Here is a 23,410-nt window from a genome sequence, read left to right as displayed (position 1 = left end):
GTAGTCCCCTGAGTAGCTCTCAGGTGCTGGGGTTCTTCCCTGGCCCTGGGACTGCAGGTTGGTTGTGTAGACTCCAGCGTGAAGGGTGATTGCTTGGTTCTATTAACTGTGATCAAGGCTGAAAGTCCTGGGTGCCACAAGAGGTGACACCAAGTAGGAAGCTCAAGGAGGGTGCCTTCCCATCTGGATGGGGGCCTCAGAAACACCTGTAGCTACGGTGACAGGTACACTAGGCCTTGAGAGGAACGCGGCATCTGAGCAGGCGGAGGGGTGTTTGGAAAGTGAAGATGTTCTGAGTCTGGAAAGAACACTTGAACTGTGAGCCTATCAACGTGGGTAGGTTCCCCCAACAAGGACCTTCTGGGGTACAAGGCACAGAGTCAATCAAATGCACTGATGATTGATTATTTTTTCCCTTTGGTGTAATCGAGCCATTCTCTGGGCTATTTTTCATTTTCTGCTTTTATCTTCCTATACTTATTCTTACTGAATCAATTTTTTTTTCCTTTTCAAACTAACTCCACAATGAAGATCTGGTGTACTGATCATTTTCCCCCTCCACATAAAATTTCATTGACATCTTTTGCCACTGTATTTTGTGTGTGCACGAAGAAAGTTCTTTATAACAATTTTCTATTTGATTTGATATGATTTCCAGTTTTCTTTCATTTTTTGTGTGTGTGCTGGGGATTGCATGTGAGGCAAGCACTCTACTAACTGAGCTATATCCCTAGCCCAACCAGTTTTATTTCTTATTGGTGATTTGTAGCAATATTTGTAATTAATCAGATTAAAATAGTTAGTTGGATTTATCTTTTTATTGGTCCATGAGAAATTTGTGAGTAAATCTCAAATATATCAGGGTTGGTCCATTGGTCCTGGAGTGGCCAATTATATTGCTAACTCAGTCCCTTCATTTAGTGCCTCACTTTGAATATTGTGTTTCTTGTAATGGTTTCACAAGTGACTCTGCCGTGGCTAAGAGTTCTTTAATCCAGGCCAATGGAGTAGTTTTGTGGCTAGATAGATATAAGGAAAGAAGACTGGGGCGGAGTTTTGGTTTAGCTACTTATTGGGTATTTTACTCTGGGCAAATCTCTTTGTTATCTTCCTTTTTTCCAGGAACCCTGGAAGGTTTGGCTCAGAGTAGGCATCCCACCATCCACTCATGCCAGGTATCATCAGTAGTCCCTGCTAGGTCTGCTGTTCTATCCTCTCTCCGGACCCTGCAGCCTACCTAAGGCCATTTGCACCCTGAGTGTGTAAGTCCCACCATTTTGATCCTGTTGTTTCTCTTAGCTCCAGCCACAGGGAAAACAGTCAACACACACTATTCGACACGATGGCACTGTGTGAAAGAACAGGCCACTCTGGGACCAATAGACCAATTCTGGAGCACTGAGGGACCTACTCATAAATCTCCCAACACCCCCTGCCATTAGGTCCTTCCAGACGAAGCTCATTGTCTTCATGGGTTATTTATAACCAAATCACTGTGAGAATTATTATGTACAGGCGTCATTTCTTTACCTCGCCCCCAAATGTCAATCTATCCATTTTATTTAAGGCTTCTGGCTGCTGTGATTAGATATAATGAATGGGATGTGGCTGGGTTATGAATTGGAAAGTGCTAAAGGCAGAGGTGTTTGTTATTCGTATCCATCTAGGAGAACTGAGACAGGAATTGCAATCAGCCACATCGATGGATGTTGCCCCTCTGATGGCCTCATTTTAATATGTCCACTGCCTTGGATAGACATTTTGTGCCCTGAATGAATGGCAGTTTGTGTGTGTGTGTGTGTGTGTGTGTGTGCGTGTGAGATAAAGCATAATTTAAAATTCCCACACTCCCAGTGTTGACAACACACACTGACTTCTCATATCCAAGGTCATCTGTGGCTCTGCGGGACTCTGCTGGGCTTGGCTTGATCCCGATGAGCCTGGCCCTAGACTGAGATTGGGTGCGTGTCTGCTTCACTTGGTGCTCATCGGAGGAAACAGGGCAGCAGCAGTGCCCATCTGAGGATTATCATCTCACATCAGAGGACAGGATCCCGAGAGGCCGTGTAAATGGCATGAGAACACTCATTGACCCTGCTTGGGTGTGGTGCTCATTCTGTGCCCTCATACTTCATGGGCCAAGGCAAAGCACGTGACCAAGCACATGGCGGGGGGTGAGTGGAGAAGTACATGGCTCAGCGGGTGTGTGATAACAACACAGTCTACCACGGTGTTCCGCGTCTCCTGAGTGTGTAAGAGCTCCCAGGAAGTGATCAGAGCACTAGGGATTCGGCCCTCAGGGCATCCCCACCACAGAGTGAACGTCACAAGGACAGCGGTGTCCCCCAGGACAGGTAGCCCCTCCCGGGGATCAGCAAGAACTAGTTGAATCCTTGGATTCTCCACGTGCCTCGTGTCTCCCTATTCCCAGTCTACACACAGGAGACTCAGAGAGTTAAGTCACCTCCTTTTGATCCCATAACAAGAGAATGGCTGAGCCCAGAACTCCACCTGTGTGGCCACACCAAGGGGCTGCTCGTGGGATGACCCCCTGGACTCAGGTGTGTAGGCAGAGACCTAGAAATGAGACGAGAACGACGGAAACCCAGTCCTGAGAGACCAGTGGCCCGGGGACAGCATTTGGTGTGAGAAAGGCTGAAGGCTGGAGATGCGGGCCGTGGTCAGCCAAGGGACTCGGCAGGAGGGCTCAGAGAGGGAGCAGGACCAGGGGCCAGAGTGGGGCCATCCCACCTCCCCGTGGGCCAGGAGAGCTTCCTGGAGGACGTGACATCTGAACTGTGGCCTGAGCAATGACTGCAGCTGGTAAGGAAGGGGGGACACTGTGGAAGCCCCGGCCACCTGATGGATAGCATGTGCGATTGGCAACATGCCTGGGGAAACCCAGAGGGGGCACGAGAGGGCCACTCCCTTTGTGCTGGACATTTTCTACCACAGTCACCTAGCCACAGGGTTCTTGTGCTTCAAAAGCATCCCAAGTCTCCCGAGGAGGTCCCGGGATTCCCCAGCCTTCTCAGGAAGGCCTGTGGGTGTCTGTAGGTCTAGGAAGAGGGAGGCAGAGCTAACAGCTTTCTTCACAGCTTGCCCTATGCTAATCAGCCTCGATACTCCCCAGGAGAGTGTGAAGGTTTCCCTAGACTCATCTCACCCTCAAACCATTCTGTGTGTGTGTGTGTGTGTGTTTGTGTGTGGTGCTGGGGACTGAACCAGGGCCTTGTGCATGCGAGGCAAGCACTTTGCTAACTGAGCTCCATCCCCAGCCCCCTCAAGCCACCCTTGCCCAGGGCTTCTGGTGGCCAGGATCCCAGGGAGCAGCTTGCCTTTAGCACAAAGCCCTTATTCCTCCAAAGGGAACTCCAGGTCCTGCCTGGTGCTTGAGTCTAGAATCTTACTTCATCTTCCCACCACACATCCTGCGGTCCACCACAGGTGTGTCCTCCTGGGCCACAGTGGTCCCTGCCATAGAGCCCCTGTTGCAGCTCCCTGTGAGCCTTGGCTCCCGGCCCTTCCCTCCTTCCAGCGAGAGGCCCCTCCTTCAGGAAGACTTCTTGAGTCTCTGGTTTGGGGCTCTGCCATAGCTCCCTGGTGCCCCACGCCCTGCTGTCTGCCAACACTCTCTCCCACTGAATGGGTCCCCCTGGCTGCCTTTATCACCAGAGTTCATTAACAGGGGGCACTTTGGATTTGCCGTATCCCCGGTGCTGCCCCCACACCGAGTTCTCCCGCATGGTTTTGGAGTTAATGGAGGGCGCAGGGAGGCCGAGGCAGAGCTTGGCGCTGCAGTTCCTGCTGGAGCATGCTCTTTGGCAGAGCAGTTCTCAGCGGCCAGCAGTTCCCTAATTGGGAGTCCTGTCCAGTTTATGAGGAGGTGCTGCCTCTTACACCCCTCCTACAGCCTGAGATTAAAAGTATGGTTCCTTATTTATTTGTTTGTTTATTTATTTTTTACTGGGGATTGAACTCAGGGGTGCTTAACCACAGAGCCACACCCCCAGCCCTTTTTATTTTTTATTTTGAGACAAGGTCTTGCTAAGTTACTCACGGCCTTGCTAAGTTGCTAAGGCTGGCTTCAAACTTGGAATCTTCCTGCCTCAGCCTCCCGGGGTGCTGGGATTACAGGCAGGTGCCACCACGATTCTTCCGCTAGCACCTGCACCCACAGATAAATCTCTTCCACGTGCAGCAGGAAGCCTGATGGGTCCAGTCTCTGAGAGGTTTGGTCTCTTCCTTTTGCAGCATGCTCTGAGGTGAGCCGTGTGACTCTGGGAGGAGATCTCTCCCCTTGTCCTGTTGGACTTGGGTCAGCGCTGCTGTCCAGTCACACAAAAGATGAGCATCGGCTTGGACCCATCCTGGGAGGCACCAGTTCCTTCTCGTACCAGATGCCAGGGTTTTCACTGATGCGCTGGACATGAGGGCCCTTTGTGTGGGGGCCGACTGTTCTTTCTTGGGAGGTCTGTGATGCTATTGAAAAGATGGGTGTGCGAGCTTCATGCCAAGGAGGACTCTGATTTGCCCTGTGGGGAAACCTGTTCACTTTTTGGAGATCATGAGGCATGGTGGCATGCACATCAGCCCAGGGCTTAGGGGTATTCAGTGTCATCGTCTTCTGGGAAATCCCCAGTAAATAGTCCTGCCTTAAGGTGGTGGCGAGGTGGGTGTAGCTAGGTCCTTGGTTTCCATATTGCTGTCCCCAGCCCAGCTGTCCCATTGCTAGGCTCACTGGAGGGACCCTTAGTGCTGGGATGTGGCCGGGGAAGCATCTGATTGGTGAGGGCTGGAGGGAGTGGTGCTGGCTGTGGCAGCCAGTTGTCCTTGCATCCAAACGGAAATGCTCTGCTGACCAGTGGGAGCCCGGTCTCAAGCCTCTTGCATGTCTTGTGGCAGCAAAAGGGGACAGAGTGGCCAGATGGAGGAGGAAGAAGTGAAGCACAGCTGAGCAAATCCCTAACAACCTTTCAACTCATCCGCAGGGCTCATGGCGCTCTGGCCTTTCATCTTATCTAGGATGAATTATCTCAATCCTCAGGCAATCCCAGATTCCTCAGTGCTTAAATAGTAAGACTAATACCTACACTGGCTGGACTGTCACAGGGTAAGAGATGATTCATTTGGGGCACTTATCAGAGTATCAATAAATTATAGGTGCTGCTATTACTGTTAATGGTTTTAACTTGTCCTGATGGATGAATGCTGACCTGTCTGCACCCATCAAGTCCTTTATTCACATGATATGTGAATCAGCAGTCTCCCCAGCTGGGCTTATGCCTGAAGACAAGGTCATATGGTTCAGCCATTCTATTTTCTTGGTGGATACTTTCAGCCTATGGGTAACACTTTCATGTTGTTGTATTATACTTCTCTGACCACCTGTATTTGTCTGTTTTCTGTTGCTATAGCAAAATGCCTGAGGCCGTATAACTTATAAAGGAAAGGGGTTTATTTAGCTCATGTTTTGGAGGTTGAAAGTTCAAGATTGGGTGGTTCTGTCTTATTACCAGAGAAAGAGTCAAACTGGGAGAGGACTCATAGCTTCTAGTCTCACAAGGGACTGATTATATATATATATATATATATATATCTATATATATATATATATATATATATATATATCAGCCATGATAATTTTCTATAAAATATAATCATTAGGAAACATCAGAGTTCAAATTGGTTTGACCAGTTTGCTAGAAACTAAATTATGATCAGAACACTGCCAAAGGGTCAAGAGGTCATGGAATGAGAAAAAGGGACGTGAGCTAATTGGTGTCAATGTTGGTGACTTCTGACACCAGGCTCAGGGAGTCCTGCTTTCATTTCTAAAACAAGGAGAAATCAGTCAGGTGGAGTCTGCAGGTCAGGGCATCCTCGTCCTTATGGGGCCAATGGGCAGTGCCCTTTGACGTTCTGAGCTCTATCTCAGGCTTTCACACCTGGTCATCATTTATGAAGACTGAAGCGTGCCCTGGACCATGCTGGCTGTACTTTCCGGGCTGGCCAACAAGAGCAACTTGTCCTCCCGGCCACTGTCACTCAGGGAAACATATGTGACCTGGGAGGGCTGATGGGAATCTTAGTGAGATCCACACCTGGACATTGGGTGTGGCAGATTGTTTGCAAAGCTGGCCACGATGATGCCTTTCAAACCCTGTGCCCATTTGTGATCAGAGAGTATGTGCTCCCTCAGGAGCCGGAGTCAGTTCCAGGATAAACACTGATTTTCATTCTCACTCTTGGGAGGACACTATCAGCCCCTTCCTGAAGTACCTGCTCCCATCTCGGGACATGTCTTCTTTCATATGTCCTTGTCTGCTTCTGGGTCTTCATGGATGCGACATTCCTAGTTTGCCAAATGTCGAGGCAGGAAGAGCTGAGGAGTGCCGCAGTTTTAGGACTGCTCTAAATTCAAGAGGCACATCATCACGGAGCTGCTGGAGGTTTGGGCTTCCAACACACTTCTGAATTACTGCCTCTGTTGTCACCACCCACACTTCCTGCTGAGAACCCAAGTTCTTTTTTTTTTCTTTATTACTTCTAAGCTCTAGTTCTTGGCTGAGACAAACTGTAGTCCCCAAATGCTGTGACTTAATGAGAAGAAATTTACTTGACTTAATGTACAAATTTGCCAGGGGAAGTTATTCTGATAAGGATAATTACATCCACATCTTCGTGTAAATTACAGCAAATGCCTAAAATGTGAGCAGCTGCTGCGTTTCTGTCACTCAGAGTGACCTCTGTTCTCTGGGGTTCACAACCAGCTAATGAATGTTCAGTGGAGGCAGAGTGAGAGGAAGACTGATTGTAATCATCTGACCTTCCAGAGTCTCATCACTTATTCAACTAAGTGGCAGTACAGAATCAGGTGTCCTTGGCATAGACTCATGTTCAGCCCTGGATGGAAGACGTGGGGCAGATTTCGCCCCAGGATTGTTTAGCAAGTGGTGTTGGTAGTCCTGGTTTTCACAATGTCCGTGAGCCAGTGACCAGCTTCCTCTCCCACCTTTACCCTCATGGTCACCATGTCTGGCTAAGCCACTGGCTGCCCTTTTCTGCATAGGCCACCTGCCTGTTCCTTCCCCTGTCCTCAGCCTGTTGGCTTGAAGTCCTCCTTCCTTCTTCTCAGTGTGACTCAGTCCTAGTCCTCATCTGCGATGTGGCTCAGGTTCCATTCAGAGGCACCTGACCTGACCACTCAGGCCAGGCTCACTCCCCTCTAGGGGTTCCCACCTCAGTCTGCCCATATGTGTGTCATGGTGTTCACTTGTTTGGTGAATATGTAATGAGCCTTCACCAGGTCCTAGGCACCTGGGGTCCTGAGATAAACCTGATGTACTGAAGGATCTGAGAGTCAGGCAGAGGACAAAGTCAAGGACAAAGGAAATCAAGGGAAGAGTTTAGAGAGTTCCGGAGGCCGGGGCTCCTCAGCATATCATGGAGGATGAGTAGAAGTTATCCAAGTGAAAAGAAGGAGCAAGTCAGTCTCCACAGAGGGAAAGTTAAATGCAGGATGGTTGTCCATGGCTTGGCTTCCATTTTCTCAACTGCTTGAAGGTTGTATTTGGTTTCATTTATTTTTCATCTTATTAGGCATACATTAGGTGCTCAAAATGTTTGGGAGATTAATGAAGAAGCCATTAATCCAGAGAATGTTGATTCTGCTCTTGTTTGGGCATCTGGGCTTTGAACAGTGCTAAGGAACTCACTTAATAATGAGAAAAATATAATCAGAAATCATGAGTAGTGGGTCTTTCTTAGCGACCTATTGCTATTTAACTATGCCAAAAGTAAGTGGCTTAAAGCAACAGTGATTTGTTATTTCTTGTAATTCTGGGAATCCATTGGGTGATTCTTCTGTTACTTTCTATGGAGTCTCTTATACAGACGTGTTCAACCGGATGGTCCCTTGGATCGGGGTTCAGCTGGGACCGTGGAGATCCTGGGCCTCTCACTTGTGGTCTGCCCTCCTCAAGGAGCTGGGTGGGGTCGGCTCACACAGCAGCATTAACATCTAAGAGGGAAGTCTCTAGAGCACACTGATGATACTTTTCTGCTTGGGTCACCTTTTTTGATGTATCCATGGAAATGTGGAACCAAGTCTAGAGACACTGTGGTCATGGGTTTTCCACGGGTGGTAGTACCAGGAGGATGACTCAGCCAGGCCACTAATGTGACAATCATCCACCACAAGGACAGCAGGTGTCAGGCTGTGGAAGGGGTTAACATGTAAGTGTGGTACCCACATGTAGGGATGGGGGCGCTGGCCTTGGCTGATCTTGGAGCTGGAAGAACAGGGTTTGGACTCGATCAGATGAACCAATAACACTTGCCCCACAGGTCACTCCCAGCACCAGAAGCAACAGTAAGAAAGCATCATCTCAGACTCGGAGGTCAGTGTTCTCCGGCAGGAAGCAGCCTGGGTCAGCACCACGGACAGCTCCATGCCTCCCGCGGGGCTGCTGCTGAGGGGCTCTGCAATCACCTCTCACCTGGAGGCATCTGGGCTCCTGGGGAGTCCCTTGCCAAGTGTCTGAAGAATTGTGCTTGCGTTTGCCTCGGGCTCTTTCCTGGCATGACCTGTAGGAATCAAGCTTAGGTTTCCTCATGAGTAAGAGGAACCCCAGATAAGAGCAGCTCAGACAGAAGTCGGGACTGTCAGAAGCCCAGGCTGGAGGGCGGCTCTGCTCATGAAGTCCTCAGGGCCCATCCAGCTCACTGCCCACACCCTCGGGGGTGGCCTTCAACGTCATGTGCGGGGTGGGGGTGGGGCGGGAACTATACCCCTGTCCTTTGATTCATTCCTCCAAATAGACAGATTTTTCTGGTGCCTACTATGTGCTATTGAGAGGCTAAACGATGTTAGAGGCGCAGGATTAAAAGTCAGCACTCCCGGGACTCTGAGGAGAGGAGGAAGAGAAGTTTCCGCAAATGTCTGCGGGGAGAAGGAGCTGAGACGTGCCATCTCTGTAATGCTGGCCTGGGCAGGGACGGGGTTTGCCTCATGTAAAATGAGTCAAATGATATTCACTTCAGAAGAAAGATAGAAGAAGCCTTCCCCCGGGTTTCCCCTCACACCCAGTGAGGTTTCTTGAGGGCGCCTGCTCACCACCCACCATGGAGGTGACTGCTTGGGGGCATCTGTCTTGGTTTCCTATGGCCGCTGTCAGATGCCACCACGAACCCAGTGCTTAGCAGGGAGGAGCACGGTGGTCACCAGGAGCTGGTTGCTGGAAGCTGTGATGTTTTGGTTACACAAGGTGAGTTAGTTCTGGAGCTCTAAGCAGCCTGGGGACAGCAATTAACAATGATGCAGCTTAGAGTCGGCTCAAGGCTAGACCTTAAGTGTGGCCACCGCTGGCAAAGGGAAAAGAATCAGTGCAACGTGTGAGGAACGGGTATGCTGAGGTGCTGGGCGGTGGTCGCCCTTTCACATGTGTACTTCTATCAGATCATCAGGTCGACCACTCTAAATTTTTGTCAATTATATTATGATAAAAATTGAAAAAAATAAAATGTAAAAATATTGGGAAATCTGGTGATTTTTTTGTCTTATTTTTAAGGGCCAGCAGTCCAGGGTCTGCAGATCTCTCTATCCCCCTCTGGCTCATCACCTTCTCTGAATTAGACCTTCTGCACCCCTCTTTATAAGGACTTGTGATGACATTGGGTTTGCCCGGATGATCCATGCTAACGTCCCAACTCAAGATCCTTTGCTTAAGGGCAAAGTTCCCTTTGCCACGTGAGGCAACATACTTGCAGCTTCTGAGGATTTGCCCTGGATGTCTTGGGTGTTGGTTGTTCTGCCTGTGATCTACCTGTTCATTATTAATTTATTCAACCAGTATTTGTTGTGCACCTGCAATGAGTCAGGTACCATGTAGGCTGGGGACAGTGTAGAGTCAGGCAAGGCCTCTGACACCTACTTTTCCAAGTAGGCCCAGAGCAGGCAGATGCCACAGTAATATGAAAGCAATGTTCCGCGTGCTTAACACGCACTCACATGAGTGCCCTGTAACACGTGTCCTCCTTACTGTAAATGATGGGAAACGAGTGCCCTTTCCTAAGTGGGAGGACTTTATAGGGAAAACACATCTCACTTTCAGTCTCATCAAACACTAGAACACAGGGAGATTTTTGGTCCACGAAATCCTCTGCTTCTCAAGATAATCTCAGCTCCCCAGTTGCTGTGGGGACAGTTGATGACACCAACCAGGTCTGCAAGAGTAGCAGCCAATCCCTTCTGCCAGAAGCCAAGTCTGGCCAACTGCTGGCTTTGCTCTCCCTACTTGCTTACTGGAGATTGGCGGGCAATCGTGTCACTTTCTTGGACTAACCCATGACTACTTGCTAGGCACTATTTTGAGTGACTGCTGCATTGTGTGTAAAGTTTACCAAACTGAACACTCAGCTGGGGTTGTGGATTGTGGGTTGTTTTGTCACCTCGTTGTCAGAGGCCATGTATCTGGAGGTCCTTCTAGTGTCTGTACTCCCTGGATGAGCCTGGACCATGGATGTCTATCTGTCCTGAGACATTCTTTGCAAGCCTTTCATTTCCATCTGACACCATGTCTTACTTCTTGCTGTTTCTACTAACAGAAACTTCTTTTCTTTAACCATTTTTCTTCTCCTCTAAAATCAAAGACTATTTTCTAGTTCAGATGTTTTTAATCAGGTAAGATATATGAATCTAAAGCTGTGTATGCATAGTCACCCCTTATCTGAGGTTTTTTACCCTACACGTTCAATTTCTGTGGTTTCAGTTCCTCACGATCAACTGCAGTCCAAAAATATTCAATGGACAATTCCAGAAAAAAGTGTGAGTTTCAAGCTACTTGCCTTCTGAGTGCACAAAGAAACCTCACACCATTCTCTGTATCTTCCCTGGGATCTGAATCACCCCCTCGTCCGTGCTGCAGCATGCTCTCTATGCGACCCATGGTTGAGCCACCTTGTAGCCCCCAGCCATCAGGCCCGTGGTCATGGTGTCACCATCCTTGTGCTCAAATAACCCCTATTTTATGTACCAAAGTGCAAGAGTCACGTTGCTGACAACTTGGATATGCCAAAGAGCAGCCATAAAGCCCTTCCTTCAAATGAAAATGGAAAAGTGTTTGATTTGATAAGGAAGAAAAAATCATATGCTGAGGTTGCTAAGATGCACAGTAAGAACCAATTCTTCTGTTAAATTGTGAACAAGAGAAATTCATGCTAGGATTCTGTTGTACCTCAAAGTGCAAAAGTTACAGCCACAGTGCATGATGAGAGCTTAGCTGAGATGGAAGGCATTAAATCTTTGTATGTATGGTATAAAAAACAGTATAAAGGATTCAGTACTCATATAGTATATAGGATTCAGTATCATCTGTGGCTTCAGGCATCCCCCAGGGGTCTTGGAACACATCCTAAATGGAGAAGGGGGGACCATTGTTTTATTCTTTTTATGTGGTTGATTCAATTTGCTGATATTTCAATGATAAATTTTGTGCCTGTGCTTATGATGGGGATATGGCTTTTATTTTCTCATACTGCTTTCTTTTTGGTCTGATTTTGGCATCAGGTTTGTGCTAGTTTTATAAAGTGAAAGGGAGCATTTCACCCTTTTGTCTTGTCTGGAGGAGATGTAGAATTAGTATGATTTCTTCCTTCAGTATTTGGAAAGATTTTCCAGTAACAACATTTGGACCTGGAATTTTCTTTGTTGGGAAATTTTAGCTATGAATTCAGTTTCTTCAAATGGAAATGGAACTATTATCTATATTTCACTGTTGTTATTTGGAGTGTTCTACAAATGTCAATCAGATAAAGCTGTTTCATAGTGTTGCTTGAATCCTTTATGGCCTTGCTTCTCCTGCTTGTTCTATTGATCACAAAGAGAGACCACTGACGTCTTCAAATTTTGGTTTAGTTTTTCTTTCTGTTCTATCTTCTTTTGTTTCATGTATTTTGAAGTTTGCTTTGGAGTCTATGCACAATTAAACTTTTTATGTCTTTTGTGCTTTGACCCATTTCTAACCCCGTCATTTCCCTCATTTTGACTGGCAATTCTCCTTGTTCCAAAGTCTACTTTTTCTAAACTCAAGCACTCCTGCTGGTTTTCCTTTATTCATGTTTGCCTGCTAAATATTTTTCTTACTCTTACTTTAAACCTATCTACACTGAATTTAATGTGGGCTTATTAGAAAGAGCATAGAGATGGGTATTTTAAAAATTTAAACTAGATTAATAGTTCTTTTTCTCAGCATTTAAACAACATTGAAATATTGTTCCAGTATCACCTGGCCAGTTTTTAATGTGAAGTTTATAATCATACAAATCATTTTGTCACTGTATGTAATGTGCTGATTTTCACCTTCTTGATATTTTTTCTTTAAACTTGGTTTTCATCAACTTGATTATGATGTGTCTGAGGCTGATTTTCTTTGAGTCTGTTCTCTTTAGAGTTCACTGACCTTCTAGAATCTGTAAATTAATGTCTTTCACCACATTTGGGTAGTCTTCAATTATTATTTCTTTAAATATACTTTTATTTCTTTGATGAGAACTTCTAATTTTTTTCTATTAATTTCCAGAGTTGTTTTCCCTTAATTCACAGAACATGGTTATAATAGTAACTTTAGAGTAGTTAGTGTGTCTGAGTCATTTTGGGGTTGGCACCTGTTGATATTTACTCTGAGACTTGGTGAGGTTTTTCTAGATTATCTTACGTCTAGTAATTTTGGATTATATTTTGGATATTTTGAGTGTTATACATGAGGTGCTATTAAAACCTTCTGGACAACTTCATTTTAAAACAGGCAAACTTGTTTTGCTAATTATCTTTAGACTGAAAGTCCTCACCCACGTTCTGTGGACTGTGAGTCCAATTTCAGTTTAATTTTGGATGTACTGGTAGAACTATTTGGGTCTGCTCTGTGTGGGTACCACCTGGGGGTCTGAAACTGTGAAAGTGTCTGTGATGCATTTTGATTCTCAAAGGTTTGGACATATTACTTGCAGTTAATTTTTAGGCACGTGGGTTTTACAGATGAGCCCAGGATTTTGACATAGATTCAGGGACTCCCTTTATTCTCTCCTCACCACGATTTTCCCTTCCCTCTCCATTTCCCAGTTCTCACTTCTCCTGGTCTTTCAGCTTGACACTCAAGGTTTCGTCCTCCTTGTTGTCTGTGTCAGGCTGAAGCATCAATAGGAAACAACAGAGAGGAAAGTAACACGCATTCCCCACCCTGTTTGGCCCACAGAGGCCCATTCTTCTAGGTCCTCGAATCAGAGAGAAAAAAAAGGATTTTCTTTGGGTGGGTCGGTGGTCGCCAGAGCTGCCACCGTATTAGCAATTTAGCCTCGGTCCATATTTTTCTTCCATAAATTCATCTCTTGCTTCACTCTGGACAGGGACACAGGGAAGGTTTCTCCTGGAGCATCTGCTGTCCATGCTGATTGTGCAGTTCTGGGAACTGGCCTGCCCTGGAGCGTGAGCCAGGAAACACGGGAGGGGAATTGCAGAGAGCTCCCGGCCACGTTAGCTGTGCTTTGGTTTTGATCTCCCTCCTCCGTTTGCTTGCTACAGTTTTTTTAAGAGTGCTCCTGTTTGAATTATGGTTCTGTCCAGGGTTTTTAGTTCTAACAAGTGAGAGAAGTGGGGTGGCGTGGGCTTACTTCATCTGAGCCAGAGCCAGTAGCTGAAAGACTTACTTTTCTTTCAGCCACCTAAAAGGAAGAAATGCCAGCCCCCATGGCTTGAATACAGGGAAGAGGTAAAACAGAAAGACAAGGACCTAAGCCTTAACACTTGGGCAGGATTTAGGAAAGGGGACCTGTCAATTTGACTAGAGATTCTTTCTGGGTCTGTGCACACATTCAGGGTGCTGTAAATGTTCGTGCCTTTCAGCAAAGCACCAAAGCCTGTGGGGTGAAGCTCCCAGAAATGTCTATTTCTCTGACTCATCACTCTGCATTATCTTTCAGTGTCTGAAAAACAACTATTAAAAAAGGTCACAGCTGTGGATAAACTAGATCATGAGCAAGGCTTTGGAATTGAGATGATGCACTTTGATTTAATATCAAGTGGAAAAAATAGAAGATCAGAGAAGGACGATTGCAGTTGTATCTTATGTATCCTGTGATTGAAACTGGGTAAACAGTAGACAAAATGGACATGCTCGTATGGAAATTAAAATGGTGGTGTTAGGGAGAATGAAGCACAGGAGATGATGTGTGTCCTACTGTTTTATTTTAAAAATTCTTAATGTGGCTCTACTATCTTTTCAAATGTAACATCCTGTAAGAAAATTTCCTCTTCTGTCACCTTCTTTTATTTTGGTTGCTTATTTTGGAAGGTTTTTTGATTTTCTGTCACCCCAACCACTCCTGTCACATGTTCCTATATCATTGTCCTCTCCCCAAGTCTTGAGGGTACCTTACTAACAATCCTTTGATTCTTCTCCTTCTTTGTCAGACACGAGCGTGTGCAGGTGAGGGCAGGGCATTACCTTGCATATGCAGCGTCAGTGCCCAGGTAGTGCCTGGTGCATGGTAGGTGACTGATGATATTTATTGACTGTCCCAGGTCTCCAAGGGAGTGACAACAGGCTAAAGTAAAGATTCCTAGTTGACACTTTATTTGGCTCTGTTTAGTCTCACATGCTTTTTGTACCCACACTTCACTTCCTCTCCACGTTGACAAATGCTGCCCAAATTATCCAGCCAGTCAGCAATCAGCCAAAGGAGAGGACCAGGTGCAAGAATGGGGAACAACGATCAGAACTCAGGTTTTGGCTGACGCTTCCTTTGTTGTGAATGTCAGAGGAGATGGAGGGCTTGGTGGAGCTGCTAGATCCAGAGTCTTTCTTCTCTGGCCCCAGACATGCTGTGACACTCTAAATCCAAACATATGGGTCTAATTCAAGAACACTGTCACTTATGAAATCTGTCATTTGCACTTTGGTTCATTTTGGAGGTGAGCATATGGAGTCAGCCAAATCATAAGGTCAGCGTGACAAGGATGAGCTGTGTGTTGTTGCAGCTACACGACCCTGGCACTTTGGAAGGGCACGCAGGCATGTCTACTCCAAATACCTTTCTAAAACTGTCACTTAGATTTCCTTAACAGCAGCCGAGTCTCCACGCAGCCTTAGTTGAGCACCTGGAGTGATGGTGGGCGGGCTGTTTTTCAAGGCAGCTCAGTACATCTTCAGATGAATCCCTTTAGACTTGGCCAGCACGGCCACAGGAGCTGATGTCTCACTCCTGCACCTGAACTGGATGCCATCTGTCAGCCACAGTGTTGTTTCCCATCAGCTGAGGTCAAGGCTCAGAATCATTCTCAATGCTGTGTTTTAATTGAACAGAGTTAGTCTCTGCCCCAGGTACTGGGAAGTGCTTTCTTACCGCTGCTTCTCCGGGCCTTCCTCACGTTGACCTTCTTTATGGCCCCTGTAACAATCCCAGCCTCAGACAGCCTCAGACCTGGCAGTCTTGAGCCCAGGGAAACAGTCTGGGAGAGGCAGATGCTTCAGGGTGGTTCCTTGGGGTTAGGCGCTCCTAAGTCTGAGGCCCACAGGCAGAGCCAAAGGTTGGTGACAGGCGTTGGTTAGGAGGCACAAAGAGTTGCCGTGAATGCTGAAAGACTACATCCAGGACCAAAGCCAAGGATCACCAAGCTCCAGGATCCAGGCAGAGGGCGGGGCAAGGCTACTTGAGGGAGCGGGGAGTAGGACCTCAGCCTGTGACTTCTGCTCCAAGGAGTCCTTCATCAGACTGGATGTTTTTCTTTTGAGATGGAATTTTGATACCATTTTCCCCATTTCCGATACTGGGCTAAGTCAGGAAGAAGGCAGGCCACTAAGCTGTGAGAAGAAGGTTGGGTCTTCCAAACCATGAGATGACTTCAAGAGTCTGAGCGGTTCAGCTGTGAAGACAGGGTGTCGCACTGGAGGATCACAGGCTGATTCTTGTCATGTAGGAGGTGCACGGCTTCAGCCAGGTGCCAGCCCTCCAGATGTGGAGGTGTACGTTTTCCTGAAATGGGGGGGGGTCCACTTAGACAGCTCTGTCTTTGACACCATGGTCCAGTGTGGAGGAGGAGTCCGGTCCTGGCCCTCCGTTTGCCTTCTCAGCCACGGCCGGGTCCCCTGCCTCCTCTGGTGGACTCGCCTTGTTTCTCTTGGCAAATTCCTGGCTGATTTCTGCGTGGGTTCTGTTCTTAGTCTCAGGCAGAACAAAATAGAAGTAGAGGGCACCTATGACACAGATTGCAGCAAAGACTAGGAAACAGTAGGTGTCCAGACTTCTCTGTGGAAAGACAGAGGGAAAAGATCAGATGAGCTATCAGTGAACTCTGTGGCTGTAACACCGTCTCTGGGAGGACGCTCCATTTCCTGACTCCCACTCAAATGTCAGGATTCCTGGACAGCACACTGCATGCGAAGCTGACCCTGTGAGGCAAGGCGCTGTGTTGCTGTGTTCCCAAAGGAAGCATGAATAAACCAGCTCCCTGCTCTGGTAAAGATGAGGAAATGTCAGGCTTTATTTACTTTTTGCAAATTAGGCATTTGAAAATGAATCACCACAAAAGCAAAATGTAATGCTGAATATTATCTTAAATTTATAGTTGCCGTTTTCACATTCTCTCTCCTCTTCTGCTATGCACATGAGACACAGGTAAGCCAAACATGAAGAGAAATGTCTCAGATCATAAGAAAAATATGGATCATAGTTTAGGCCAAGAAAAATATCATTTTTTTCTAATATGCAAAAAGGTCTAACACACTGACTAGTATGCTGACAGTCTTGCACAAATAGGGGAGACCAGGAGTGAGAAATATTGGAGGCAGCCATATCTTATGTGTCCTAATTACTGATCGAATTAGACCTTGAGTTTTACAGTGACACAGTCACCTCTGTGGCTCCTGGTGTCTGTGCAGTGAAAGACTTTCTGGTTCTAGGTGTCAGGGATGTGACTTTTTCATGCCACACTATCTACTGAGCCAAAGAAAAGTGACACTGTCTTAGGATGCATCACAGAAGGCAATGTCTGAAGTTTAGTCCATTTCATTTAGTTCTTTTGATTTGAAAAACATTTCTCGTCGGAGCCTAGCATGATGCTGAAGAGCTTGACCTCTAGCTTGCATTCCAGATCCACCAGACAAAGAGTCTGACTCTTCCCCTCCGTTCCCATGGTTGTAAGATGAGCATAATGGTGCTGGGTGTGGTGGCGTACACCTGCCCTCTGGGTGCCTTGGAGGCTGAGGCAGGAGGATTGCACATTTGAGGCCAGCCAGTCCTTCTCACTCTTCCATTCAAAACCCACCATGATGTCCTAAGTCACTCTGTGTCAAGCCAAAGTTCTTGCCATGGCCTCCAGGCCTACTCACCCTGAGCCCCCTCCTTCTCTGACCTCCCTCTTCTTGCTTTCTCCTGGCCCTTGTGATTTTCCTTAGGCGTCAGGCTCTCTGCCCTTGCCGGCCCTCTTCTCAGAATACTCTTTGCGACAGCTGCTCCTCCTGCTTTCTCACTTTCCTTTCATCTCCGGCTCCCATGTCTAAAGGGCCCCTCCCAGCTCGGGTCCACTGTTCTCCCGGCACTCACCCCTCCTTGGCACTATCGTAGGGAACCCCCTGTTCATCAGCCCTCTCCCCACAGGAGGCAAGCTACCTGAGGGCAGGCTCCGACATTTTCTGATATCCCAAGGGTGATTGACAGCACAGCAGAGCCTCGGTAGACATTTACTGAATTCACAATGGACTGGATTCAGACGGGCTCCCAGGCCACCCGCGGGGATGTGTGAGGCGTCTCTGCCACCTACAGAGTTGTTGCCTGTTGGACTTCATTTCCCGAGACACCGGATGGGCATTGCTCAGGTCATTGTTTCCCAGGATTTCGTCAAGAACCCACGACTGTTGCAGCCACCCTGGGAAGGAAAGGACGCTTGTCCCCGCCTCAGCAGCCTCCAGGGTGAAGATGTGGGGAAGCCAGGGTCTGGCTGAGAGCAGAGGGCGAGGCTGGTGCAGGGCAGCCGGGGTCTGGGACGGCTTGCGAGCGGGGCCTTGCTGGCCCCCAACCTTCCGCCCAACCCTGGGGTGCAGGTGCTATTTTACAGATGGGGACCCTAAGAGGGCTGAAGACATTGGTCTAGGTTTTTCTGGGGGAGGGGGTGGGAGGTGGGACACTGTGCAGCAAAATTGATATTTCAATCTGGCCACCTGACCCCGGAGCCTGTGTTTGCCACACTGTGCTCAATGCTTGGAAAGGAAGGCCACGTGAGAAGACATGCAGAGGCCTGGCCACCGACAGCGGGAGAAAGAAACCACAGCCTTTAGCTCCTGCAAGCCTGGAGGTGAGAGAGAAGGTCAGGGCCAGGGCTGGGCAGGACAGGAAGGGCGATGTGGACAGAAGGAGCAAGATTCACTATGGGGCTGACCCCAAGCCTTCCCAGCTAGGAGCTGCAAGTCACCAAGATCTGGCAGATGACGGACATTTGTTGGTATCTGTTTGCTAGAAATAATTTTGTGCCCATGATCAGGCAACAGCCCAGTACTGCTGCAAGTAGTGATTGCACATGATCCGAGAAGAGAAATGCACTTTTAAGCACCTACTGCGCGCCAGCGATATTACAGACATTACATGGTGTGATCCCCATGGCCACGCTGGACAAAGCTATCTTCATTTCCTTTTTACGAAAGATGAAATTGGGGATTACAGGGTGCTGTTGAGACATGTCCAAGGCCACAGAGGAGTGAGTGGACAGCTGGGGCCGGGTCAGCCTGGCTGGTGGCTCTCGCTCTCTGTGGGTTCTACCCCCACGCCCTCTTTGGCATACATGGGGGGGCAGCCAAAGGGTGCTGGGGTCCCACAGGGCTCCCCCACTGCCCCTGTGAGGCAGGGCTCTGGCACCTTCTCTCACAGACCATGTGGCCAGTGTGAGGGCTGCATCTGGATTCGAACCCAGGTGGGCGACCAGAAGCCACAGTCTTGCTTCTGTACCTGCCTCTCCTGTCCATGCACACTCAGCAGAGGCCACCATGAAAAGGGCCCCCACAGAGGGCATGTGTGCTACTCTCTTCCTGCCACCTCCTCCTCTACCCCAAAGGGACTCAGCAACCTGCGTGGGCCCAGGGGCTTCTGAGCCAGTCTCTCCTGGGCTCCTGTTGGAGGGAGGATCTGCCCAGTGTCTCCAGCAAGTGGTCTTAGATAGCACTTCTGGAGTGGGAAGGACCCTGCCTCCCCACCACCAGACCTTGATTCTCTATCTGCCTCCACCAAAACGTCGACCTATCACGTGACCCGGGAAGCACCTCCACTATTGGGCCTTCTGTTGCCCAAGAGCACATGGGCACAATCCCATGGGGGGATTTCTGTAAAAACACTTTCACGATTTAGAAAGTGTAACCCATCCTGAAAGTAATTGATCAATTTGGCTACTTAAAAATTAAGGACAGGGGCTGGGGTTGTGGCTCACTGGTAGAGCGCTTGCCTGGCACCTGTGAAACACTGGGTTCAAGCCTCAGCGTCCCATAAAAATAAATTAATAAAGGTAAAAAAATTTCTTAAAAAAAATTAAGGACATCTTTTCAAAAGGCACCAGACAGTGAATACCTGAGTCACAAATAGGGAAGAGATACAGTAACCTCTCCAGCATGAACTGAAAACAAAGCAGCAATCTGCACAAGGTGAGTGAACTTCAAATGGAATTTTACCTGAATCAGCCTCAAATGGAATTTTACCAACGTGGGTTAGCTGAGGACGTTCTGGAGGTCAGAGCTGACCCCTGCAGGCTTGGGGACCTCCCGGGAGCTCCCAAGACAACTGAGGCAGTGGGAAAGTGATAGGCTTATTAGAACTGCTGGGGTGGCCGCTTGGTCCTCCTGCCAAGGCGAAATCTCTTTCCCATTCTCCCTTCCCCTCTTGCATAAAAACTATTACTGTAGTTCTTTTACTTCTGCTGAAAAAATGTCTTTTATATTATTAGAAATGGTCATGAAATGTTCCATATTCTCTGATTATAAGAACATTTCTTTTCAAAATAGGGTATAATGTCAAATTATGCTAAAAATAAAAGGCAATTTTGGCAAAGTTCCTGGATATTAAAGACAAATCTCAGCTCTTTTCTACTCCCTTTCATCTGAATTGTGTGAAAATGTAACAACTTCCACGAAGAAGGAAAAATAGATGAGAAGTGTATGCTGGGAATGTCGCCGTGCGCTCCCACAAATTAGACCCCGGGTTCCTCTGTAGATCCGTGGTGTTGGGTGGGCCCGGGGAGGGGCGTGGGCATTGCCCAGAAACCTGGTCACAGAAAACCAATTTCTCTAGAGGTAACTAAATAATAACCTCCTGTGATTCTGGGTTAAATTTAGCAGTAGCCATTGAATCGGTTTGTCAAGAGCAAGGAAGGGTTCTGTGTCAATGGCCCACTGTTAGTGGCTGTCACAACCTGGCAGAGAGCTCCCTGGGGCCGGGGGCACATGTCAGTCCTCCCGGGTCTCCAGAGCTCACCACGACACTTGGGGGTGAACTGCTCTTGTTTTAAACAAGAACAATAAGAAGGGGAAACGTTTATTTTGGGGCTCACAGTTTCAGAGGCCTCAGTCCACAGATAGCCTACTCTGTTCTTAGGAATACCTGACACAGATCAGGGCAGAAGTGTGTGGCCGAGGAAGGCAGCTGAGAACATGGCACCAGGAGGGGGGAGAAAGAGAGAGAGAGAGAGAGAGAGAGAGAGAGAGAGAGAGAGAGAGAGAGAGAGAGAGAATGCTCCCTTATCAGGGACAAAATATACACCCCCCAAAGCACACCTCCCGTGGCCCCCCTCCTCCAGCCACAGGCCACCTGCCTACAGTTTCCATCAAGTTAATCCTTATTGACTGGGTGGAGCCACTGATTGGGTTAAGGCTCATTTCACCTTTAAACCCTCTTGCCTTGTCTCACGCATGGGCTTTAGGGGACACCTCACATTTAAGCCTTCACAACTCCGGCGCGAGTTCCTGGTAGCGTGTCCCAGCCATTCCAGTGGCTGCCATCTAGGGCTCAGGGGGCCGCTCTTCCCCTCTCTGGGGCTCTGCACAAGGTAGATGACGGTGATAGGGATGGAGTCTGCCAACCGGAAACCTGAAAGTCACCTCGACAGCCAGGTGGGGCCTCCTCCTCAAGTCCTTTCTTTAATTGCCCCCTGGTCTGTCCCCCAGCCTTGGACAGTGCCTGCTTCATACTTAATAACTGTTTTGCATGAAGGGTGCCTGGATGGAATCGGAGGACTTCTATGGAGACGCATGGAGGTAGGGAAAGTCCTGTTAGATTGTCACAATGTGACTAAACTGAAATTCCTCTGTCGAGTTTCCACTCCCCATCAGGGCTGACCTTGGCTTTTGGTGATTCATTCCGTCTCTTGCAGGAGTCAGTGCTGGAACTGCCATTAGTGATTGATGGGAAGTCAAACGCTTTACACGCCAGTGGCTCGCTCCATCTGCAGGGAGCTGTGAGGTGTGTGTTCTCCTGTTTTATGGGCAGAGCAGACCTGCAGCTTAGGATGTTCATGGGCTGGCCAGAAGGGAGCAGGGATGCTAATGCTGGCTTACATCTCGGGTGTGCACTGAGGTTCCTGAGCCACTGTCATTTGTAGACTAAAGATCTTGGAGCTGCCCATGAGCCTTTGAAGTAGACAAATCCAGGCGGTGGCCTGCTGGAGGCCACCTTAGCAACCCTGCCTGCACTGGCCTCCCCGCCTCCCTCCCCAGCAAGGCTGCCCCTCCCCCGACGGTCCCCAGCAGAAGCCCTGCCCTCTTCCCACCCGCCCAGGACACCTGGAAATCACCTTGGACTGCCTCTTCCCTCTCTGCTATCTTAGCTATTATGTCCTGATGACTTTACTCTGTGACATTTAAAAATATATATCATTTAAAAAAATCAGAAGTTGTGTAGAGTGGCATGCACAGATCTTAAGGCTGAATTTCATTGTGTTTGGAAAAAAAGCACAGAGCTGTGTAACCAGCACCTCCATCCAGATATGGGACCCATCTCCCAGTGCAGGAAGTGCTGTGCGCTGTTTCCCAGGCAAATGCTCCCCCTGCCCGAGACGCAGAGTTACCACCGTTCTGTTTCCTTCCACCTGGTTTTATGGTGACAAACACGTTGTTCACTCCAAGAGAGAGCAGCTTCCCCCAATCCAGCCCCTGCTAGCAGCTGAAGAGATCTTTAAAAAATGTGAAACAGATTGTGCCTTGGAGTCCTGCAGCAGCTTCCCAGAGTCCCCTGATAAACCCTGACACTCTCAGGTCCTCAAGGCCTGAAGGATTTGTCCTTGGCCTTGACCTCCCTGTGCTCCCTCTGGAATTACCATCAAGGCTCCAAGTTCTCTGCCAGCCCCGGACTCTGCCAGCGCTCTCCCTTCTCCCATCAGACACTACCTCCCTGTGCAGCCCCATGCACCCCATCCCCATGAGGGACATGGCTCTTCTTCTGTGAACTAGGAGGCAGGATTGTGTCCTTCCTGCTCACTGCTCCAGGCCCAGCACAATGCAGGACAGAGTGAAAGAGTGTCTTCCTCCCTTCAGTCCCAAGACACGGCACCTGGACCACCCAGAGATGGAGGGGGCAGTTTTATTTGTCTTTAGATTCCAAGATCCTAGCATGCACTGCCCCCTTCAGAGGCCATTGGGATATGGCCCAATATTTTTTTTCACGATAAAAAGAATCATTTTCTTCCTTCTGAATCTGATTGAATTCAAACAGAATTTTCTACTCTAGTGGAGTCAAGTCAGCAGACCTTTACACGCAGTCTTCTCCCAACCAGAAAATGTGGGTGCTCCCCTCAGACAGATGGAGCTGCCTGTGGGGTTTATAATGGATGTCACAAGCCACCTACAGGTTGACCACAGCAAGGGCTCACAGGAAAGGCAGCCTGTGGTGTGGACAGAGAAACAGACACCTCCATCTCACCTGCTAGAACAGTTTGCTGGAAAGAGAGGCAGGGTGTGTCGGGGAGAGGAGGAGGAGCGGGTGCTCGTCAGTTAAGGGGGTGGCAGTGCTTCCAGCCCTCATCAGGAACGCTCTTTCCTCTCTTCCTGCCTATGTCGCCTCTTCCCGTGGAACAGTGAGGAAGGAAACAACTTTTCAGGACCAACCATGGTGAAGGCAGCCATCGCTGCAGGTCCCCAGGCAGGAGGAGCCTTGCTTTTCTTTAGAAAATCTTGTTGCAAAACTGGGGACAATTCTCTTGCTTTAGAGACATAACAACTGCAGCTCAGAGAGCAAACAGCCAGGAGAAGTGGTTACCCTGTCCGTCACCTGGCAGCTGAATGGCATACCTGGCACTCAAGGTCACGCTGTTGGATCCCAAAGTCTGTGCAATTGATTCTTGTGTCTCACTCTGGGTCTAGCAAGGTGCTGGACAAATTAGGACAAC

At 48.3% G+C, this 23,410-nt stretch overlaps 1 protein-coding gene across 2 annotated transcripts in view; it reads right to left on the bottom strand.

Annotated features, from left to right (window-relative positions):
* Positions 1-14,260: 14,260 nt before the first annotated feature.
* The window catches only part of Slc2a9 (solute carrier family 2 member 9), a 132,278-nt gene continuing 123,128 nt past the window's right edge, over positions 14,261-23,410 (bottom strand). For both annotated transcript variants that reach the window (XM_077803363.1, XM_077803364.1), the window contains one exon: positions 14,261-16,302. In XM_077803363.1, the coding sequence (XP_077659489.1) occupies positions 16,051-16,302 (252 nt within the window). In that variant the 3' untranslated portion in view covers positions 14,261-16,050. The remainder of the gene's footprint in view (positions 16,303-23,410) is intronic.

The sequence above is a fragment of the Urocitellus parryii genome, chromosome 10, assembly GCF_045843805.1.
Source record: "Urocitellus parryii isolate mUroPar1 chromosome 10, mUroPar1.hap1, whole genome shotgun sequence".
NCBI lineage: Eukaryota > Metazoa > Chordata > Mammalia > Rodentia > Sciuridae > Urocitellus > Urocitellus parryii.
Note: the sequence above shows the minus strand (reverse complement) of the source record. Positions and strands in the feature narration are given on the sequence as shown.